General features: G+C 44.8%; 1 protein-coding gene across 1 annotated transcript in view; it reads left to right on the top strand.

Moving 5' to 3' along the window:
* The window catches only part of dock3 (dedicator of cytokinesis 3), a 1472428-nt gene that overhangs the window by 1218742 nt on the left and 232435 nt on the right, over positions 1-21251 (top strand). Inside the window, exons 30-31 of the mRNA XM_078543841.1 lie at positions 2089-2189; positions 7096-7154. Of these exons, the coding sequence (XP_078399967.1) occupies positions 2089-2189; positions 7096-7154 (160 nt within the window). The remainder of the gene's footprint in view (positions 1-2088; positions 2190-7095; positions 7155-21251) is intronic.

The raw sequence follows: 21251 nt of genomic DNA, 5'->3' as shown, positions 1-21251 counted from the left end.
TTCGATTCACTCCATGTGATATAAAGAAATGGCTGAAGGCACTGGATACTGCAAAGGCTATGGGCCCTGTAAATATTCCGGCAATAGTAATGAAGACTTGTGCTCCAGAACTTGCCGCGCCCCTAGCCAAGCTGTTCCAGTACAGCTACAACACTAGCATCTACCCAGAAATGTGGAAAATTGTCCAGGTATTTCCTGTACACAAAAAGCAGGACAAATCTAACCTGGCCAATTACCGCCCCATCAGTCTACTCTCGATCATCAGTTAAGTGAGGTGTGCTATCAAGCAGCACTCGCTTAGCAATAACCTGTTCACTGACGCCCAGTCTGGGTTCTGCAAGGGTCACTCAACTCCTGACCTCGTTAAAGCCTTGGTTCAAACATGGACAAAAGAGCTGAACTCTCGAGGTGAGGTGAGAGTGACTGCCCTTGACGTCAAGGCAGCATTTGACCAAGTGTGGTATCAAGGAGCCCCAACAAAATGAGAATTGATGGGAATCAGGGGGAAAACTCTCTGCTGGTTGCAGTCTTACCTAGCACAAAGGAAGATGGTTGTGGCTGTTGGAGGTCAATCATCTCAGTTCCAGAACATCACTGCAGGAGTTTCTCAGGGTAGTGTCCTAGGCCAAACATCTTCAGCTGCCTCATCAATGACCCTCTTTCCATCATAAGGTCAGAAATGGGGATGTTTGCTGATGCTTGCACATGTTCAGCACCATTTACAACTCAGATTCTGAAGCAGTCCATGTCCAAATGCAGCAAGACCTGGACAATATCCAGGCTTGGGCTGTCAAGCGCCAAGTAACAGTCTGGTCTACCATCTACAAGGCCAAAGTCAGAAGTGTGATGGAATACTCTCCACTTGCCTAGATGAGTGCAGCTCCAACAACACTCAAGAAGCTTGACACCATCCACGACAAAGCAGCCCACTTGATTGGCTCCCCATCCACAAACATTCATTCCCTCCACCACCGACACGCAGTGGCAGCAGTGTGTACCATCTACACTGCAGGAACTCACCAAGGCTCCTGAGGCAGCACTTTCCAAACCCACGACCGCTACCATTTAGAAGGGCAAGGGCAGCAGACACATGGGAACATCATCTCCTGGAAGTTTCCCTCCAAGCCACTCACCATCCTGACTTGGAATTATATTGCTGTTCCTTCACTGTTGCTGGGTCAAAATCCTGGAACTCCCTCCCTAACAGCACAGTGGGTGTACCTACACCACATGGACTGCAGCGGTTCAAGAAGGCAGCTTACGAGCACCTTCTCAAGGGCAATTAGGGATGGGCAATAAAGGTTTGCCTTGCCAGCGATGCCCCCATTCCATTTGAAATGTGAGTTCTCTCTTTCTATTACATTTGTTCAGCTATTTCAGACAAATATTGCACATAATCTTTTCAATTCTTTGTTTTACATTTTCAGTAAGTTAAATAACAGTCACCTCTCTCACCTCCTGACTGGTTTCTTACCAATATTCTTTCCATTGCCCTTGGAAAGTGCAATAATATGCCCAGTCTGCCCACAACAATTGCTCCATGCCTTTTTCTGTCTGTGGTGTAACTTTAGCAAATGCAGGCCAGTCAAACCTCACTCAGTTGGAGTGAGACTCAGTTGACCTTGGTTTAAAAATCTAACATATTTGACCTCTCATTTAAGAAAGTAAAACCATCTACAAATGTTTAAATGGATCTGTGTTTGGTTCAGAAATTTTACTCCTAATATTTCCACAAATACTCCCCTGCTTTGTATATCATACACCCCTGCTTTGATCTAATAAATTTAGCTGTAAGGTCGTCAACTTTTCAATGTCTTCCATCATAACTTGCCACATCAACACCAACTCCACAATTGCTGTAAATTCAAATAAAGCAGTATCCAGTAAAATGTGCAATATGTTTATAAGAGGGACTATGAGACCTTGTATCTGTCAGAGTTTGAGAGAACAATAGGAGAGGCAGATTTGTGATGGAGGTGTCTGCCTTGTTGTTATTGAATTAATAGAGCACTCTGATCTGGTGGTACTTCAGAGTACTTCAACTTAAAGCTTTTGTTAAACGCTTCTCACTGTCACCCATTTCTGTAGGTGTGGAACTCATACTTCAGTTTGGCTGTCCTTTTTATAAATCAGCCGAGCCTTCAACTAGAGCATGCCTCTACTGCTAAAAGGAAGAAGATTCTGGACAGGTGAGTATAGTCAGCTTTGCCATCTTCCAGGAGAAGTGTGCATTTTATATTGTCGGTTTCTGTGAACAGCCTGAGCTGAGAGTCACAACCTCGGCTGGAAGGGAGCCTGTATTGTATAAGCTGGGCATGAAATGCACAGTAGAAATGCAGCAACATCAAAAATTTGTATTTAGCACCTTCAACGTCATTAAATGTCCCAAGGTGCTTCACAGGAACATTATACAGCAAAATTTGAGACCAATTCGTGTAAAGAGATATTAGGGAAGGTGGCCAAAATGTTGGGAAAAGAGATAGGTTTTAAGGTGTGTATTAAAGGAGGAAAGAGAGGTGGAGAGGTTTAGGGAGGGAATTCCAGAGGTTGGGGCCTAAGCAGCTAAAGGCATGACTGCCAATAGGGTTACCAACCCTCCAGGATTGGCCTGGAGTCTCCAGGAATTGAAGATCAATCTTGTGGAAACATGTTCTGGGAGGCTTCTTGGTCAAACAAAACTAACTTTATTTACATGAGAGCTTCCGTGGCCGCTTGTATACAGCCCCTCATACAGCCATCTTCTCCCTAGGAAACCCCTCCCTTGAATTTGTTCCCCCATGTTCGCCACACATTGGTTGAACAAATCACGTGACCCCCCCTACTCAGTTGAACTGATCTTAAAATGACAGCCATCACATCCCTACCCCCTTAACTCCTTTGTACATCTTTTCAGGTACATTTAACATTTGCTTTATACAATTGAACCAAGAATTTTCTGAATTCTAGAAATAATTGCATGGCCAGAGTTTTTCGCTCGGCGTGTGGGCCTGCGCCCGGCACGCTCGACCGTGAAATGACGTGTGATGACGTCGGGTGAGCATCCCGACATCATCACGCACTCACACAATATTTCGGTCGGTGCAGGAATCAGCAGCGCACCCGCCAACAATTAAGCTGTGAGAACCATGACTTATTGAATATTGCGCATGCCGACGAGACAGCAAAAGGCAGGCCCGTGTACTGAAAAAGCCCTTTGTGGGTGTTTATCGTGACATATCCTTGGGAACCGTCATCCAACTCAAGTTGTTGATAAGCGTGACTCATGTCCAGTTTGGTATATGACTGGTTCCCGGCCAGTTTTGCACACAGACCTTCGATTCGTGGAAGAAGATTCTTGTCCAGCTTTGCGGCCTGATTGATGGTTTGTTGATAATCACCGCAAATGCGGATAGTATTGTCAGGCTTCAAAACGGGGAAAATGGGTGCAGCCCATTCTGAAAACTGAACTGGCTGGATAATACCTAATTCTTCTAACCTCTTTAGTTCAGCCTCCCCTTTCTCATGCAGGGCACATGGTACAGTCTTGCTCTGAAAAATCGAGGGGTGGCTTCTGGATTCACGTAGATTTTGGATTGTAAGCCCTTAATTTTGCCTAACTCATCCCAGAAGACACTGTCATATTTTCTTAACAATTCTGACAATCCCCCGTCCTCATCTTGAAAATGTCAGCCCAATTTAACTTTATTTTCTTGAGCCAGTCACAGCCTAGAAGGCTTGGTCCTTCACCCATTACTGTTACGATAGATAGCTAAGTAGACTGCTGTCCATAGCTTACAGGTACAATGGTGGTACCCCTCACCTTTATTTCTTCTCCAGTGTATGTTTTCAGCTTGGCTGAAGTGCTCTCTAAATTTAAAGGCTGGGTACCCCATCTCAAATACTGGAATGTGTGCTCGCCCATCACAGTGACTGCTGCACCTGTATGTAGTTACATTTTTTTTTATTCATTCGCCGGATGTGGGTTTTGCTGGCTGGGCCAGCATTATTGCCCATCCCTAGCTGCCCTTGAGAAGGTGGTGCTGAGCTGCCTTCTTGAACGGCTGCAGTCCCTGTAGTGTAGGTACACCCACAGTGCTGTTAGGAAGGAAGTTTCAGGATTTTGAACCAGTGGCAATGAAGGAATGGCAATATATTTCCAAGTCTGGATGGTGAGTGACTTGCAGGGGACCTTCCAGGTGGTGGTGTTCCCACCTATCTGCTGCCCTTGTCCTTCTAGATGGTAGTGGTTGTGGGTTGGGAAAGTGCTGTGTAAGAAGCCTTGGTGAATTTCTCCTTTGCATCTTGTAGATGGTACACACTGCTGCTACTGTGCATCGGTGGTGGAAGGAGTGAATGCTTGTGGATGCGATGGCAATCAAGCAGGCTGCTTTGTTCTGGACAGTGTCAAGCTTCTTGAGTGTTGTGGGAGCAGCACTCATCCAGGCACGTGGGGAGTATTCCATCACACTCCTGACTTGTGCCTTGTCGATGTTGGACAGGCTTTGGGGAGTCAGTAGGTGAGTTAGTTGTCACAGGATTCCTAGCCTCTGACCTGCTCTTGTAGCCACAGTATTTATATGGATAGTCCAGTTCAGTTTCTGGTCAATGGTAATCCCCCAGGATGTTGATAATAGGGGATTCAGTGATGGCAATGCCATTGAACAGCAAGGGGCGATGGTTAGATTCCGTCTTGTTGGAGATGGTCATTACCTGGCACGAATGTGGCGCGAATGTTCCTTGCCGTTTACACAGAGTGTTATGGTGATTGGGTCTGGCTTAACAAGCTTGAGGTTGGAAAGAGTGTAAATATCAGACTTACTGATACCAGGGTCTTCCACACTGTGTACTTGTAACATCTTGTTGGATTGCATTGCCTCCTCAGGTGACCTTTTTTCCCCATAATAATGGCACTCAGCCTCCTTAAATCGACAAGATTCAGGAGTGTGGTTACTCCCACATCGATAACGTTGGACCTTAGGAATCACTGCATGACTGCATCCGCTGTATCTTTTAGTTCTATAGTTTACTGGAACTGCTTCCCTTTTTCCAGTGGCCTTGGCCAATTTGGCACCACGGCTGGCTGCTGGGTCCCACCCTAACTGGTGCACGGCGCCACTTTCTGCATCCTGCAGTTCCTCAGCACTTTCCATAGCGAACGCAATCTCCAGCGCACATTTGAAATCGGTATCAACTTCCGCTAACAACCAACATTGCATGGTATCATTACGCACGCCACAGGGTAATTGATCCCACAGCATATCACTTAGGGTCGTACCAAAATTGCAATGCTTTGATAATTGTTTGAGTTTCATAATGTATGTCGCGATCGACTCCCCTGGGGTTCTCACTTGCGAATTAAACTTTAAAAGTTGCATTATGATGACGGTTTCGGTTGGAAATGATCCCATTCCCCTGCAGAGGAGTTGAAGTGGTCTGTCTGGCTGAAAAGCGGCATCTAGGTGAGTAATGTAATCTCCTATTCACAGTCATCGATAAACACGATGCTCACAGATATAGGCGGGAGACAGTGCCAGGATAGTTTTTTCCTCATCGCCAAATGTAGAAACACACTCTAGGAGGCTTCCAGTCAAACAAAACGAACTTTATTTACACGAGAGCTTCCCTGGCTGCTTGTATCCAGCCAGCTCCTCATACAGCCATCTTTTCCTAGGAAATCCCTCCCTAGAATTTATTCCCCCCATACTAGCCACACATTGGTTGAACAAATCACAAATCAGTTGAACTGATCTTAAAGTGACAGTCATCACAATTCTCCATGACACTGCTGTGTGCAGCACTGGAGGAAAATTATAGGGACATTAAAAAAGATTGGGATTTTTTGTCATTTTCTTTGACCATTTCTCTTTACTAGACATAAAATATTGAAAATGGGACAAAAAAGGCTGCTTGTCTGACAGTCAAGCATCATCCAATTGGGAAATTAGTTTTTTTGCTTTCTAATTGCTGTAACAAGGCAGTGTTTCACAAGGATGGATGTGTTTGCTGACTAATGGTTGGAGCATGGGGCCAAGTCATATGATGAAACCTCCAGGAATATACTTAATCACATTTGGAAACCCTAGCTGCCATTGGTAGAGCAATTAAAATTGGGGATGCTCAAGAGGCAGAATTAGATGAGCACAGATAACTCAATGGATTATGGAGGAGATTACAGAGATATGGAGGAGATTTGAAAATGAGGGTAAGAATTTTAAAATCAAGGCATTGCTTGACTGAGAGACAATCTAGGTCAGCGAGCGCAGGGGTGATAGGTGATTGGAACTTGGTGCGAATAAAGACATGGGCAGCAGAGTTTTAAATGACTTCGAGTCTACGGAGGGTTAAATTTTGGAGGTCAGTGAGAAATAGTTAAATTTAGAGGTAGAAAAGGCATGAATGAAGGTTTCAGCTTTAGATGAGCTGAGGCAGGGACAGAGTCGGGAAATGTTACGGAGGTGGAAATAGGCCATCTTAGTGATGGCACGGATATGGAATCAGAAGGTCATCCAGGTCAGACTTGACACCAAGGTTGCAAACAGTTTAGTTCAACCTCAGACAGTTCCCAGGGAGAGGGATAAATTCAATGGCTAGGGAACAGGGTTTCTAGTGGGAACCAAAGGCAATGGCTTCAGTTTTCCTAATATTTAATTGGAAGAAATGTCTACTCATCCAGTATTGGATTTCAGAACACAACCCTATAATTTAACAACAATGGAGGAGTCAAGAGGTAGTGGTGGTGAGGTAGAGCTAGATATTATTAGCATACATGTGGAAATTAACATTTGTGTTTTTGGATGAGGTCACGAGGGAGAAGCATGTAGATGAGAAGTAGGAGGGAACCAAGAACCAGTCTCCCAAGATGGATCCTTGGGAGACATCAAAGGTAACAGTGCAGGAGCAGGAAAAGAAACCATTGCAAGTGATACTCTGCCTATGATTAGAATGGAAAAAGGTAAGAGTCGATAAGAATAATGTGAAAAATTACTAACTTACTTTTCTCCTAAATGTTGGGGCCAATCACTAAGTGGTGGAATCGGCATATTTGTATTTTAACATTTACTGTGTACTGTCTGTCTTTGCCTTGATCTTTATTTTTCCATATTCTGCTTCTGGCAGGTATGGTGACATGAGAGTGATGATGGCCTATGAACTCTTCAGCATGTGGCAGAATCTGGGTATAGTATCATTATTTTGACTTGATAAAAAAATCTGATGGAAAGCAGATGAGGGAAATGCAAAGTCATGTGTTACAGATATGGACGGCATGCTGTCATTCATTGTTAAGAAACCTAAGGGAAAGGTTAAGAAATAACAAGGTTGAAAAAGCAAAAGAGAAGTTGAGTTAACCAGGACATAGTGATTGGGCCACAGAGGTGACAGCTATTTTTAGTATATGATCTGCACGTGTTAAACGAAGCAGCAGATCTTGAAGATGAACTCAAGTTCTTTATAGGGTTCCTTATTGGTTCATGGTTTGGGTCTGACCAGTATTGATCCAGAATTCCCACCCATCCACCATTCTATATTTAATAAACTATCTACTCTATATCAAAGTGCTTACCTTTTGCAAACAACTAAAGGATTTTTTGCAGCAAAAATCAAATATGGTGTTTAATGTAAAGTGTACTTTTTCCATCAACCAAATAAAGTTTGGGGAAATAAACAAGACATTTAAAAGGAACTTGCTGTTTGATCCCCTTCTGATTACATAATGGGCAAAAGCACCAACTGGTATAGTACTCAGTCATGTAATCCCAAGTGATCTCAGATTCAGTCTCCAGTCTATTCTATCTGTAGGCAATCTATATGATTGACCTAAGTACCCCTTAGGTTGGCCACCTCTTGTTACTTGTTACTTTACTTTGGCCTTTCAATGTACTGAACTAAAAGCTATAGTTATTTCGCATGAATGCCATACTCGTGCTACCAGTTCCCAATATGCAGTGATTACTGGAGCCCAGCTGGTCAGTTCTAGTGAGCTGCTAAACACTAAGACCTGAATTTTTCTAAAGGTGGAGAGGGTCTCCGGCTTAGCCAAAATGGCACTGGAGACCAAAATTTGGAAGTCCTGCCCCCAAATCTGGCACCCACCATTTTCGCCAGGATGGGGGGGTGGGGATTGGGGTCAGGTTGTAGTTTGCACATCAGTGGTTCACAGAGGAAGCTGTTCATGTAAAAGTGCAGCTGCCTTGAAACAGATTCAATTTTCATTACTGGGATGTCCAAAACATGACTTGTGGGCTTTAGACCCCTCACAAGAAGGTCTAAAACTGCTGGAATTCTTTAGAGAGGTATGTACCCTTTTGGAGAGGTCCAGAGACATCTTTGGGAGAGGTAAGATGCCCTTTGGGAGAGGTCAGGTGCTCTTTGGGAGAGGACAAGTACCCTTTGGGTTTGTTAAAAATAGACAGGAATATGCATAAAAAGTGGATAAACTCATTGGAACTGTACAGCTGAAGGAAACTGTCAAGCTGTCAAGGAAACTGTCAAGCTGTCAAGGGAACTGTCAAGCTGTCAAGGCATTTAAATCTCATTGGAACTGTCAAACTCATTGCAACTGTCAAGCTATCTGGAACTATCAAACTGTCAAGGCATTTAAACTTCCAACCTTTGAATGTATATAGATAAACATTTTGGAGTTTTTAAAATCTGTGCTTGCTATTTCACTCTGTCTGTTGACATGAGCCCGAGGCCTATCATTATCAGATTTGTGCTGCATGACTGACTTCACAACATGTCATTATCATGGTGGAGTGCCTGTCAGTTCAGTTTGATTGACAGCTCTAAATAGTTATAAAATCTTTGATGTTGGGCTATGCATACAAATATGTTACTGACCAGAGGGGCATTAATTTAAGATAGTCCTGATTTCTCCTCTCACTATCCGTCTATAAACAGAAAGGTGTTTTTTTATTTCTGATTTCTTCCCTTTACAAGTGGTGGTGTGTTTTCCCCAACCCTTCAGTTTGAAGTGATCCACTCTTCTATTAATAATCCCACAGCAAACTTGAGATAAGATAAAATAAGTGGGTTGGTTTATTTTACACATGCACAAAATGTGGGAAAGGAGTTTCACAACATCCGCCCCTTCTTGCACTCATACAATAAAATAGGGATAAGGGAAAGAAAGGGGTACAGGGCAAGGCCACGATAAAAATAAGAGTTATGGTTTCACTAAGTCCAGAGTCCAGAATCAAAAGCCCAATGGCATATTCCTTTAGAGGTTAGCAGGCTAAAACTGTTGCAGGGTGATCCGACTTTCCAGAAGTGAGGACTTGCATGATGGGAGAAGGCACGTAGAGAGGAATTAGTCTTGAAGACGCAGATACAGAAGTTCCAATGTTCCAGTAGTTCACAGTGTAGACAAGGGCCAGACACTTTACCTGGACAGCGCTCTTTCTGCTGCTACCTATTAGATGACAAAATGGTAGACTGCCTGGGCTCGGTTCTACACGGCAATATTACAGGTTCTAGCAGCTTGGTGGAGGTCATGTGACATACCTCCCACTTCTTCTCTTGGGTCTTGGTCAAAGGATGTATTTTCCCAGGCCTGGAATGTTGAAGTGTTTAATAGAGGAGTCAGGGTCCCTTTTGTCCTTTACAAACATACCGTCTCCGTTGGCCGGAGCTCTGCCTTAGAAATGCAAAGGGGGTTGGTGCATTTCTTTGGAATTTAATTGTTAGCTGTCACAGAGGGCATTAGCACCTCTTTAAAGTTAACAAGGTCCCTGCTGGTTTCTAAAGGTTAGAAATTCCTCTGCTATGAAGCATGGCTAGTCAGGGTAAAGCCTTTTTAAAATAAAAATAATAATTTTATCAAGTAGCCAGGTTGACAAAGATATATATATACACACACACATATATATATATTATATATATATTTTCCTTCTTGTCTTCTGACTGGGACAAATGCTTTTTTTTATAAGGGATTAAGCACTTTAATGAATTGAGAGCTTTATGAATGAGAGTGTTTTTTTTATATAAAAATAAAGTCTGCAATAAACAATTAGAACTTCATTTTATTTGATCATGGATCCTGAGGTCTGCCCGAGTTGGATACCGGGTGAGTTGGCATGGGGGTGTAAGGGAAAAGGGTGCTGGGTGGGGCCATGTGTTGGCATAAGTTGGCGCTAAATTGAAATAGGGACTATAAAGGGCCATGGGGATGGGTAGAGGGGCATAGGTTTGCATGGGGCCATAAAGGACTGTGTGGTGTGGGTAGGAGACATAGGTTGGCACGGAGGGTATGAGGGCCATGGGGTTGGGTGGGGGAATGAGGTGGCATGGGTTGGCATGGATGGGACTTGGGGAGTGTGTGAGGGGATGAAGGGGTGTGAGGGGATGAAGGGGTGTGAGGGGTAAGGGCTGAGGGGCTTTTGTTTTATTGTTTCTTTTATAACTGGGACTAAGTCCCAGATTACCGAGGCCAGCTTTCCACACAGCCCGCCTCTACACCCAGCAGCCTCTGTGGCTGTCTCTGACCACTTTCAAGGGATGACATGCCTGACTCTTGTTAACTCCACCTCCCAGAACCCCCGGGACACTTTCTCCTGAGTTGGGTTTGCAGAGCAAGGCACTTTCCTGACTCTACACTCTCGATTTGGGAGTGAAAATTCAGGCCTAATTATAAAACTGCATTGGTACTCTTTCAGCTATCCAATACCATTGGGAAGAGCACTACCCAAACTTTCTCAATTAGGAGTCAGAAGTACCTGACAAAACCATCAAAACAATCTCTCAACAGCTCGACGGATCAAATTTGGGTATGTTGCCAACACTTGCTGAGATACAAAAGGCTATCCGACAGATGAAGAATAACAAGGCATGTGGTCTGGTCAACAGTCCTGCAGAGATCTATAAAGCTGGTTGTCATAAACTCTCATTCGAACTCTCAGACATTTTTTTACAAAAATCAGGGAAGACAAGGTACTACCTCTTGACTTCCACAATGCCACCATTGTTTCAGTTTTCAAGAAGGGTGATAAATCAATTTCTGGGAACTATAGAGGCATATCCCTTCTGTCCACTGCGGGGAAGATTCCCACATGAACCCTCCTGAAGCACCTCCTATTCGTCAGTGGAGACATACTTCCAGAGACCCAGTGTGGTTTCCAGCCATCTAGGGGACTCACAGGCATGAGCTTTGTCGCTCTATGAACACCAGAAAAGCATCTGGAACAACACAAAGAACTCTACATGACCTTTATTGACCCGTTAAAGGCCTTTGACTCCATCATGAAATCCTTTAAAAAGTCCTCCAGAGACTTGGATTTTCAGCAAAATTTGTTGCTACCCTGCGAGGGACTTCTGCTTGATGGTATTCAAGCAACCTTCCTTTTGAATGGATTGAAGACAGAGCTCTTTTGTATCTGGATGGGCATCAAGCAAGACTATGTGATTGCGCCAACTTTCTTCACTATCTGCCTCAGCCTGGTCATGAACCTATTCATGACCAGTTTCCACGGGGGGGTTTTGACTCAACCTCAACAGACTCAGAGCCAACCCTCAAAATTACCCATGACTTACAATATGCTCTCTACTGTGCAGTTGTGGCCCATACTGCAAGCGACATCCAGATCACATTCAACCTCTTCAACTTCGCATTTGTAATAAACTTGGTGTACCGGACAGGTTTCTTGTTAGAAAAGTAAACTTCATTTACAGAGCTCCTGATAAAGCTACATGCTGGAACCAAGATCACCACTAGAAAACTCTGCCCCTACCCATTCTTAGAGCTGATATGTCTGTGCAGTCACATGATCCCCAAAACAATATGAAAAGTTTTACTTGCAATCACTACATTGCTCCCCCATTAAATTTGTTTTACTTCTTTTATTTACAAGAATATCTTAATCCATAACATATACAAATATATGCAGTACATGCAATTATAGATTAAGTCTCTGAGGTTGATTTCTGATTCGGGTAGAGCGATATAACTCTACGACTTAAGATTTTTCCACTGGATCGACTTGATCAGGAACTGCAGCATCAGGAACAGCCTTAGACAATGGCAGTTCAGAATTATTTCCTTCAACAGGTATGTCTATTCTATGTCAATCTGGCACTTCCGGGATCAAAGGTTTGACACTATCTTCAGGCGGAGTAACTGGTTGTTGGAGTGTCTCTCTACGTCTTAGATGATCCACATGTTTCCTAACAATCCAGTTTTCCACTTCCACTTGGTATGACAAAGATCCTGTTTCAGAGACAATTATACCAGGAACACATAAAGATCCAGTTACAAATTTTCACACAAAAACTCTCTCTCCCACAGTAAATTTTTGACCTTTACTATGAATATCATGATTCATTTTCTGACTACTCTGGTTCTTCTCTACTTCCCCCTCTAAGTTAGGGAATACCAGACTCAACCTTGCATGAAGATGACGTTTCATTAGTAATTCAGACAGCAATTCAGTGGTGAACCCATAGTTGCATGAGGAGTTGTGCAATAGTTGAGAAGAAATCTTGAAATTCGTATTTCTAACGTTCCTTTGGATCATTTCTTCATTCCTGTTTTATAAGTTTGTGCTGCTCTTTCCACTAACCCATTAGATGAGGGATGATATGGTGCTGTTTTGATATGCTTAATCCCATTTGAAACTCTGGAATTCTGTATTAGTGAAAGCAATGCCATTATCCGAAACTATGACTTCTGGTAGGCCATGTACTCTAAAACCTTGGTACAGCTTTACAATAGTTGCACATGATGTCGGTGATCTAACTTCATATATGTCCATCCACTTAGAATGCATGTCGATGATCAATAAAAACATGGTACCTAAAAATAGACCTACATAGTCTATATGTAGTCTAACCCAGGGTCAGCCAGGCCACTCCCATGGATGCAGTGGAGCTGAAATGGGAAACTTCTGTTGTTGCTGACACTGGGAGACAGTGTTTAATTACTTTTTCTATATCACTGTCTATACCTGGCCACCAGATATAGCTTCGTGCAAGCACCTTTATTTTTGAAATGCTTGGATGCACACTGTGAAGCTTTGTCAAGAGTGATTCTCTTCCTTGCGAAGGGACGACAACTCTTGCTTCCCACAACAAGATACCATCTTGACAATTTAATTCAGTTTTACAGGCATAGAATAGTTTTAATTCTTCAGAGACTTGCACATTTGACCATCCTTACAATACCTGTTCTCGGACTCTTGATAAAATTGGATCCTGGTTTGTCCAATTCTTTATCTGCTTCGCACAAACTGGCGAGGAGTCCAGGAAATTCAACACAAGTACAACTTCTTGAGGCACTGAAGCATGTCTAATGCTATCTGGCATTTGCTATATGCACACCTGGACAGTGCATAGAAGTGTAATCAAATGCCGATAAAATCAACACCCAACTTTGAATTCAGGCAGAGGCTATTGGTGGAATTGCTTTATCTTCACTAAATAAATCCATTAGTGGCTTGTGATCTGACACTATGGTGAAATGTTGAGCATGCAAGTATTGATGGAACTTCTTTACTCCAAATATTACAGGTAAGCCCTCATTTTCATGTTGTGAGTAACCCTTCTCGGCTGCAGAGAGGGTTCTGGAGACATATCCTATTGGCCTTTCAGAGCCATCTTCGATCTTGTGTGACAATACCGCTCCTAATCTATAGGGAGATGCATCACAGATTAATATTAATTATTTTGATGGGTCATTGTGTACTAGCAGACATGATGAGTCTAAAAGCTTCTTGACTTTTATGAAGGCTTCCTCTTGTGTCTTCCAACACCATAAGCATAAAGGGGCTAACACTGTAGATAAATTAGGCAAGAAGCAACCATAATAATTTATCAGGCACAAAAAAGACTTGAGTTCCATGACACTGGTAGGAGAGAGTGCCTCCTTGACTTCCCTGAGTTTCTCCTCTACTGGATGCAACCCCTGGGCATCTACTCAATGACCCAAAACTTCAGTCGCTTGGAAAGTACACTTCCCTTTTTTCAATCATACACCAGCCTCCAAAAATCTCCTTAAGACCTCTTCTAGGTTAGCTAAATGTTCGGCTCCCATTGATCCTGTGATCAGGACGTCATCCGGGTATACTACAACTCAGGGAAGTCCTTGTGGTTCTTTGGAAAATTGCAAGGCAGATGACATACCAAAGGCATGTATATTGGTACAGGCCCTTGTGCATGGTTAAAACATTGATGGTTACATACTCTCTAGATGTGCTGCCCAGCTGTAGCTGTTGGCATGCATGGTTAATGTCCAGTTTGGTGTAGGTTTTTCCTCCTGCAAGCTTAGCATATAGATCTTCAATCCTTGGGATTGGATATTTGTCTAATTTAGCAGCCTTGTCCACAGTTAATTTGTAGTCTCTGCAAATATGAATGGTTTGATCTGGCTTCATCACAGGGTTGATGGGCGCTCCCCATTCTGAAAATTGGACTGGCTGGATTATCCCTAACTTCCCTAAACAGCAGAATTCTGGATTCACCTTCTCCTTTGGGCATAAGGCACTGGCCTGGCTTTAAAGAACTGGGGTCTTGTTTCCAAATCTGCATATATTTTTGTTTGTAGGCCTTTTACCTTTCCCAACTCATCTCGGGATACGCTGTCATACTTTTTTAACAGCTGAGGAATTCCACCTGTTCTAACTTGAAAAATTTCTGACCAGTTGAACTTAATTTCTTTCAACAAATCGTGGCCCAGAAGGCTAGGTCCTTCACCTGTTACAGCAATCACTGGCAGCTGAGCTGTCTATTGCCTGTACGATACAGGCACAGAGGCAATGCCTTTCACCTGAATTGCCTCTCCATTGTACGATTTCAGCTGAACCGCAGTTTTCTCCAGATTCTGTGGCTGGATACCTTCACTTAGGTATTTAAAGACGTGATCTCGCACCACTGTGGTCGATGCTCCTGTGTCCACCTCCATGACTAGAGGCTTCCCATTTGCTTGAAGGATGATGGTGATTGCTTCATATTAATGAATAATAGAGATTCCTTATACAATCTCTTGCCTTGAAATTGTATAAGGAATATATATCAGTATCAGCAGTTTCTGCTTCATCTATATTTTGCACTTCAATCATCTTGGCCTGCTGTCTGATTGGCTGTCTTGATTTTGTCCTGTATTGCTTTATAACATACTCTTTTTTGTGACAGTAGTGGCATTCTGCCTCTTTAAACCTGCAGATTTCTGGTGCATGTTTACCACCACATCGGTAACAATCTAATTTCTGAATCGCTGGTGAGATGCTTCCAGTATTTCCTTTTGTTTTTTGAGTGGTAGGGACTGTTACTTTGATGCTTTGTGGTTGTCTCTCTGGTTTTCCTGCCACACCCGGCGGTAGGTTCCTGCCCCAACTGAAGAACGGCGCCGTGTTGCACACTGTGCAAAGCCTGCAAGTCCTTCTCAGCACTTTCCATTGTCTGTGCTATTTACATGGTGCGCTTCAGGTCAATATTAACTTCTGAAAGTAAACAGCGCTGAATGGTGTTGTTGTGTACGCCGCAAACCAAACGATCTCGCAACATGTTATTGAGAGTATCTCCGAAGTCGCAGTGCTCAGTCAACTGTTTTAACTTAATTGACTCACCCAGGGCCCTTACTCTAGAGTTGAACTCGAATCTTTGCACGATCACCAATAGTTTAGGCTGAAAATGTGCCTTCATGAGGTCTACTAGCTCATTAAAAGATTTGGAATTTGGTGTGCTCGGGGCCGTCAGTCTACAGATGAGGTTATATGTCTTGCTCACGCAGACACTTAGAAAAATTGCTTTTTGTTTCTCCTCCCCCGTTATTTTATTAACCACAAAGTAGAAACCTAAGTGCTCTATGTATTGACTCCAGTCTTCCATGGACAAGTCAAACGGGTTGATTCTGCCAAAGAGTGGCATGACTGGTGAGTATACTTTTCTTCCTTCCCTTAAATATCAATATACTCACATTCAGGAGGCGAGGTGCAGCATTGGAGCTGTTTATCCTCGTCACCAATTGTAATTAACTTGCTGTACCGGACAGGTTTCTTGTTAGAAACAGTAAACTTTATTTACAGAGCTCCTGATGAAGCTACATGCTTAAACAAGACCACCACTAGAAAATTCCACCCCTAAGATTACCCACGCTTAGGGCTGATTTGTCTGTACAGTCACATGATCCCAAAAACCATATAAAAGGTTTTACTTACAATCACTACAGCATTCAAAAAGGTTGGTGTCTCACCCAACATTAGAAAGAGCAAAATCCTTCACCAGCCTTCCCCTGAACAAGCACCTACATCTCCAGCTATTATTGATGGGGAGACTTTGGAAGTCATTGAACACTTTCTATATCTCAGCAGCTACCTTTCTCAAAAGTTTACCATCAAAGAGGAGATCCAGCACAGAACCAGCTGTGCCAACACAGCCTTCCAAAAATTGTGCAATCGGGTCTTTGATAACCGAGATGTCCATAAAAGGGCAAAGGCTTTAGTCTATAATGCTGCTGTTGTCATTACCCTTCTATATGGCAGTGAGACTTGGATCACCTACAAAAGGCACCTCCGGGTGCCGAAGGATTCCCACTAGTCATATCTACACAGGATACTCAAAGTCAAGTGGGAAGACAGGAAAACAAACCCCAGCACCCTCACTGAAGTCAATTCCTCCAACATTGCAACCGTGATCGTGTGAAATCTGCTCCACCGGTCTGGACACTGCATCTGCTTCCAAAACAGATCCCCTTTTCACAACTTAAAGGAAGACAGAAAACGTTTTAAGGAAACCCAGAAGGGCTCATTGAAAAGGGGACAACTTGACATTGGTCCGTGGAAGGATCTTACCACAAACTGTGTAATGTGGCAGTGCCTCATCCAACTAGCCACACCACAGTCAGAAACTGACCACATAACCTCTGCTGCAGAGAAGCAACATAAGTGGAAGGAGAGAGAGCAGAACACCTGGCTCAAGAACCATTCCGCAGGGCAACTGTTGTCCTCTCTGCCCAAAGATCTGTGGCTCCAGGATTAGTCTGCTGAGCACACACCAATCATGAAGCCTGGCAGATGTCATCCTCATTTTGAAGAGTGACAACAACTCCTTGTTATGACTCTCTGCTTTATAGACTATCAAGAAGCTGTAGCAGGCTACCTCTATGCATTGCATGTACTTACATCCTTCCTTCTGGATCTGTGGCTGTCCACCTTACTTCTGAGTATTAAGAGAATTATCACATTACAATTTCCCAGAGCCTCACTCACTTCTCTGAACAGGTCTCCACCTATCTCAACTTATAGTGATTTGATGACAGAAGCAGAAGCCTATTGCTTCTTTCACTGCCCTTTCTGGACTTATGTCTAGCCTCTCAGCAGCAGTTCTTATTCTTCTTTACCAATAAAGCCAATCCTCTCCTTCACAGTTTGAGTTTTGGGAACCATTTTGTACCATGTCTGACCTCTGCTCACAACCACTTCTCTGAAGCCCAAAATGCAACGTATTCACAGACTGCGTACATCTCCAATTCATTTTTTGGTTCTTTTTTCCATATACAAGTATCTAAATTAGAATGTCTAAGGAACAAGAACATAGGAGCAGGAGTAGACCATTCAACCCCTCGAGCATTCTCTGTCATTTAACTAGATGGTAGCTGATCTTCTACCTCAACACCATCTTTCTGCACAGCACCCTCGCCTTTGAATCAGAGGGTTGTGGGTTCATGACCCACTCCTGGAAAACCAAGAACTGTGATTGTACTCGAAAGAAGTTGCAATCTGTGACTGTTGGTAACTCGAAAGAGTATCCCCATATCCCTTGATGTCATTGGTAGCTAGAAATTAGGGAATGTCATGTCATTTAAAACTGAAGACCTCCTGGATGTTCCCATTGGTCATGTCACTAAGTAGATTAACAAGGAGGAAGAGATGGAGCCAGTGAGGCACTAAAAAATTGGCAGTTTTATTAAAAACAACAAATGCTTTTACAAACCTCTTTTTAAAAAATATAGGATAGGGGAATGTTTTGAATAAAAATGCGTAAGACTCTTTTAATTTGCCTTTCAATATAACTGCCCGCGTTTGACCCTTTTGCTGTATTTTCAGTCATGTCAGCTGTGGCTCAGTTGGTAGCACTCTTGCTTCTGAATTACAAGGTTCTGCCCTCACCCTTCACACCCCCTCAACCCCTCACCCATTCCCCACGCCTCAGCCATGTCAACACATGCTCCACCAACACCCAATGGCCCCTCATACCCTCCATGCCAACTCATGCTCCCCACACATCTCCTTGGCCTTTTACAGCCCCTACACAAACTTAGTGCCAACTCATGGCAACTCATGACCCCACCCACCCCCCTTTGCCCTTCCACATTCTACACCAACTCACCCGGTATCCACCATAGGTAGACCTCAGGAGCTATTCTAAAGTCCCATTTAGCCATTTTAGCCAAGTAGCCATTTTGTGTGCAAAATTAAAGCACATAAGATTGAGGGTAATGTATTGGCGTGGATTGAGAATTGGTTACCAGACAGGAAACAGAGGGCAGAATCATCCCAGATTTGCGCTAAGTGTGGTAGCGGGCAGGAAAACAATGTTTTACCTGCCAGTCGCAATGGCGCCTTCTCACGCCGTATCATCTCAAACCCGCCACATAAATTATGCATCCCCAGAAAACCTGCCATTTTGATGACAGACACACTCTCATTCGCCCACCATGCCATCACCTCGCTGCTTCATCATGCCAGGCACCACATTCAAAGTGCAGCTGTGCACACACCTCTCAGCGCTTTCAGCCCAGCACTGCTGTACAGAAGACAGGGTGGCCCCGAAAGGCAAAAAGACAGCAGCCCCCTGATTTAGTGACACATCCCTCGAGCGCCATTTGGATGCTGTGGAAGCCCACCATGATGTCCTCTACCCCCACTCTGGCCGCAGGATGGACAGCAGCATCACCAATCCAGCATGGAAGGCGGTGGCAGCGGTGGTCAGCGCCAATGTCCTACAAAAGAGGACAGTCACCCAGTGCCTCAACAGGGTGAATGGTCTCATCGGTTCCGCCAGGGTAAGTCACTCTTCTCACCACCTTCAACTCCCACACTCACAAACCCTTTACACATCCACAGGAATCTCACACCTCAAGGGACAACACCGCTAACTCTCACACACACCCTCACATCTTCCTCAGGCTCATTTTGTCTCGAGCTCGCGTCCTCTTCCTGTCCAGGGCTCTGGTCCCCACACAAACATTCCATGCATGCCACGTGTCCTGCTTACACTCTTTCCATCTGTTTTCATACAGGAGAAGTCTGCTCATATCAGCAGGGAGAGGTCCCAGACGGGGTTGGAGTGACCCATATTAGGCCCCTCACTCAATTTAAGGAGTGTGCCATCATGCTGAGGATGTGGACCATGCCGTGGTGACGGTGATGTCGATGGCGAACACCCTCGTGAGAATCCTGCACCACATCATCCCTCCCCCAATGCAAATAGGAGTGTTTTCTCTCCTGCTTTTGACTGTGCTGACATGCACTAGTTATCTGTACTTTGGTTCACAGGGAGCTCTGCAAAGTGACCAACACCCTCAGCCAGCCAATCCATCAGCTCCATCCAGGTCCTCACCTCCAGCCAAGAGGGCACCTCCTCCATTGAACAGCTGGAAATAAGCAACCTGGAAGACCCACCACAGCACTTACCCACACCTTCCACCAGCGCAGCGACACAGACCTCAGTGGGACCTCAATCTAGAGCAGGCTCGGGTTCACAATCTGGTGGTCACTGCACAGACATGTGTTCGCAGCAGGGGGAGGCATGTGCAGCTGAGCTCCCTGGCACTTGGAGGACTGCTGGGGAAGTGGCATCTGTGAGGTCTGAGTCAGATGACAAACCTCTGGATTTAGCCTTCCAGCTGCTCCTGGAGAATCAACAGAGGTGTGGGAACATCATGCAGTTATTGGAAGCCCTCAAAAGAGTGGCTCATGAGTTGGAGGAATGCATCTGCCTGTTCTCACATGAAGTGGTGTTCTCTTGTGTGCGAATGGAGGTCTCCATGGGAAGGATGACAGACGCTATGGAGAGTCCAGCAGAACGCAGAGCTATGTGCAGACCTGCACTCCATCGCAATAGCCATGGGTGAGTTCCTGCAGTGGCAATGCAAGAGGGAAACAGGGCACCTCGACGTCCCTCCAGGTGCTTCTTCCCTTCAAGGAGTCAGACTGGGGCTCCCAGGTACCCAAAGGGAGGAGGAGCGGCAACTGGACACCCCTGGGGCATCCACTCAATAATCTCAGAGGCTGTTCTCTCCCTCCGAAACCCCTTAATCTGTGAGCCCCTCAACCTCGTCCTCTGTCACCACAGAGATAGCAGCTAGTCCAAGAGTGATTTGGAGGGAGAAGTGTGTGTGTGCCAGGGCCTTTCGGAGCCTTGTGCAAGCACTCTACCATACACGCGAATCCTTCCCATATCTCACTCACCTCAATGTCCTGAGCATTTTCAATGCTGCCTGCTGGGGTTTGCTTTCGGTTGTCCATCTGGGCTGACCTGCATCTCCGCCCACCCACTGATCACACTCTCATACAGCACCTGATCTCTCCCACCACGACTCTCTTTTTGCTTTCTATGTAGACAGCACAGTGGTGATACAATGTTTCATTCACTCCCCCATCCTTTCCTCTCCTGTAGTCACCCATTTCCTTTCCCCCATCACAGTTGACCCCTCTGCCATCACCTTCCATCTCCCCTTTGTGACCTACCAGCCACAACCCTATTCTTTTGGGGATGTCCAGGTGAACGTATACGTCCCCTTCCTTCCCGAAAATTCCACCCCCATCCACATTAACCTCTCCAACCTCTTCCTTGCCACCCCCAGGGTGCGTGCCTGCCTCCAAGTTTGCACCAACCACCCTTGCCTTCCCCTCTACCAATACCGCCGAACCCTCGCCCTCCTGCTCTATCATCTCAGTCTGCCCTCGGTCATCCTCACCATTCCTTTGTGCCACGCCCACCCTCAGTTCACTCCCCAGGATGCAGTCATGGACTCATCAGAGCCCTCCCTGGCATGTTCAACTGGACACCCCATCACTCCAGACCCTTTCCCCCCTTGCAATTCCTCTCCCTCTTGCAAGCCCTTCCCCCCTTGGAACTCCTTCCCACCTTGGAACCCCTTCGCCCCCCCCCCACCCCCGGAACCCCTTCCGCCTCAGACTCCCCCGCCTTAGTCCTTCCCGCACCACAGATTCTCCCCCCTGAGCCCACCAGGATTTAGTGGAGCCTCAGGGATTAAATGGGAGCTGCATGGTTTTCCCATGCCTTCTGAAGGCCGCCCATCCCAAGACTTTCCCCTTTCTCCC

Source organism: Cetorhinus maximus, chromosome 6 (genome assembly GCF_964194155.1).
Source record: "Cetorhinus maximus chromosome 6, sCetMax3.hap1.1, whole genome shotgun sequence".
Lineage (NCBI taxonomy): Eukaryota > Metazoa > Chordata > Chondrichthyes > Lamniformes > Cetorhinidae > Cetorhinus > Cetorhinus maximus.
The sequence above is the reverse complement of the archived record's forward strand: the minus strand, read 5'-3'. Positions and strand labels throughout refer to the sequence as shown.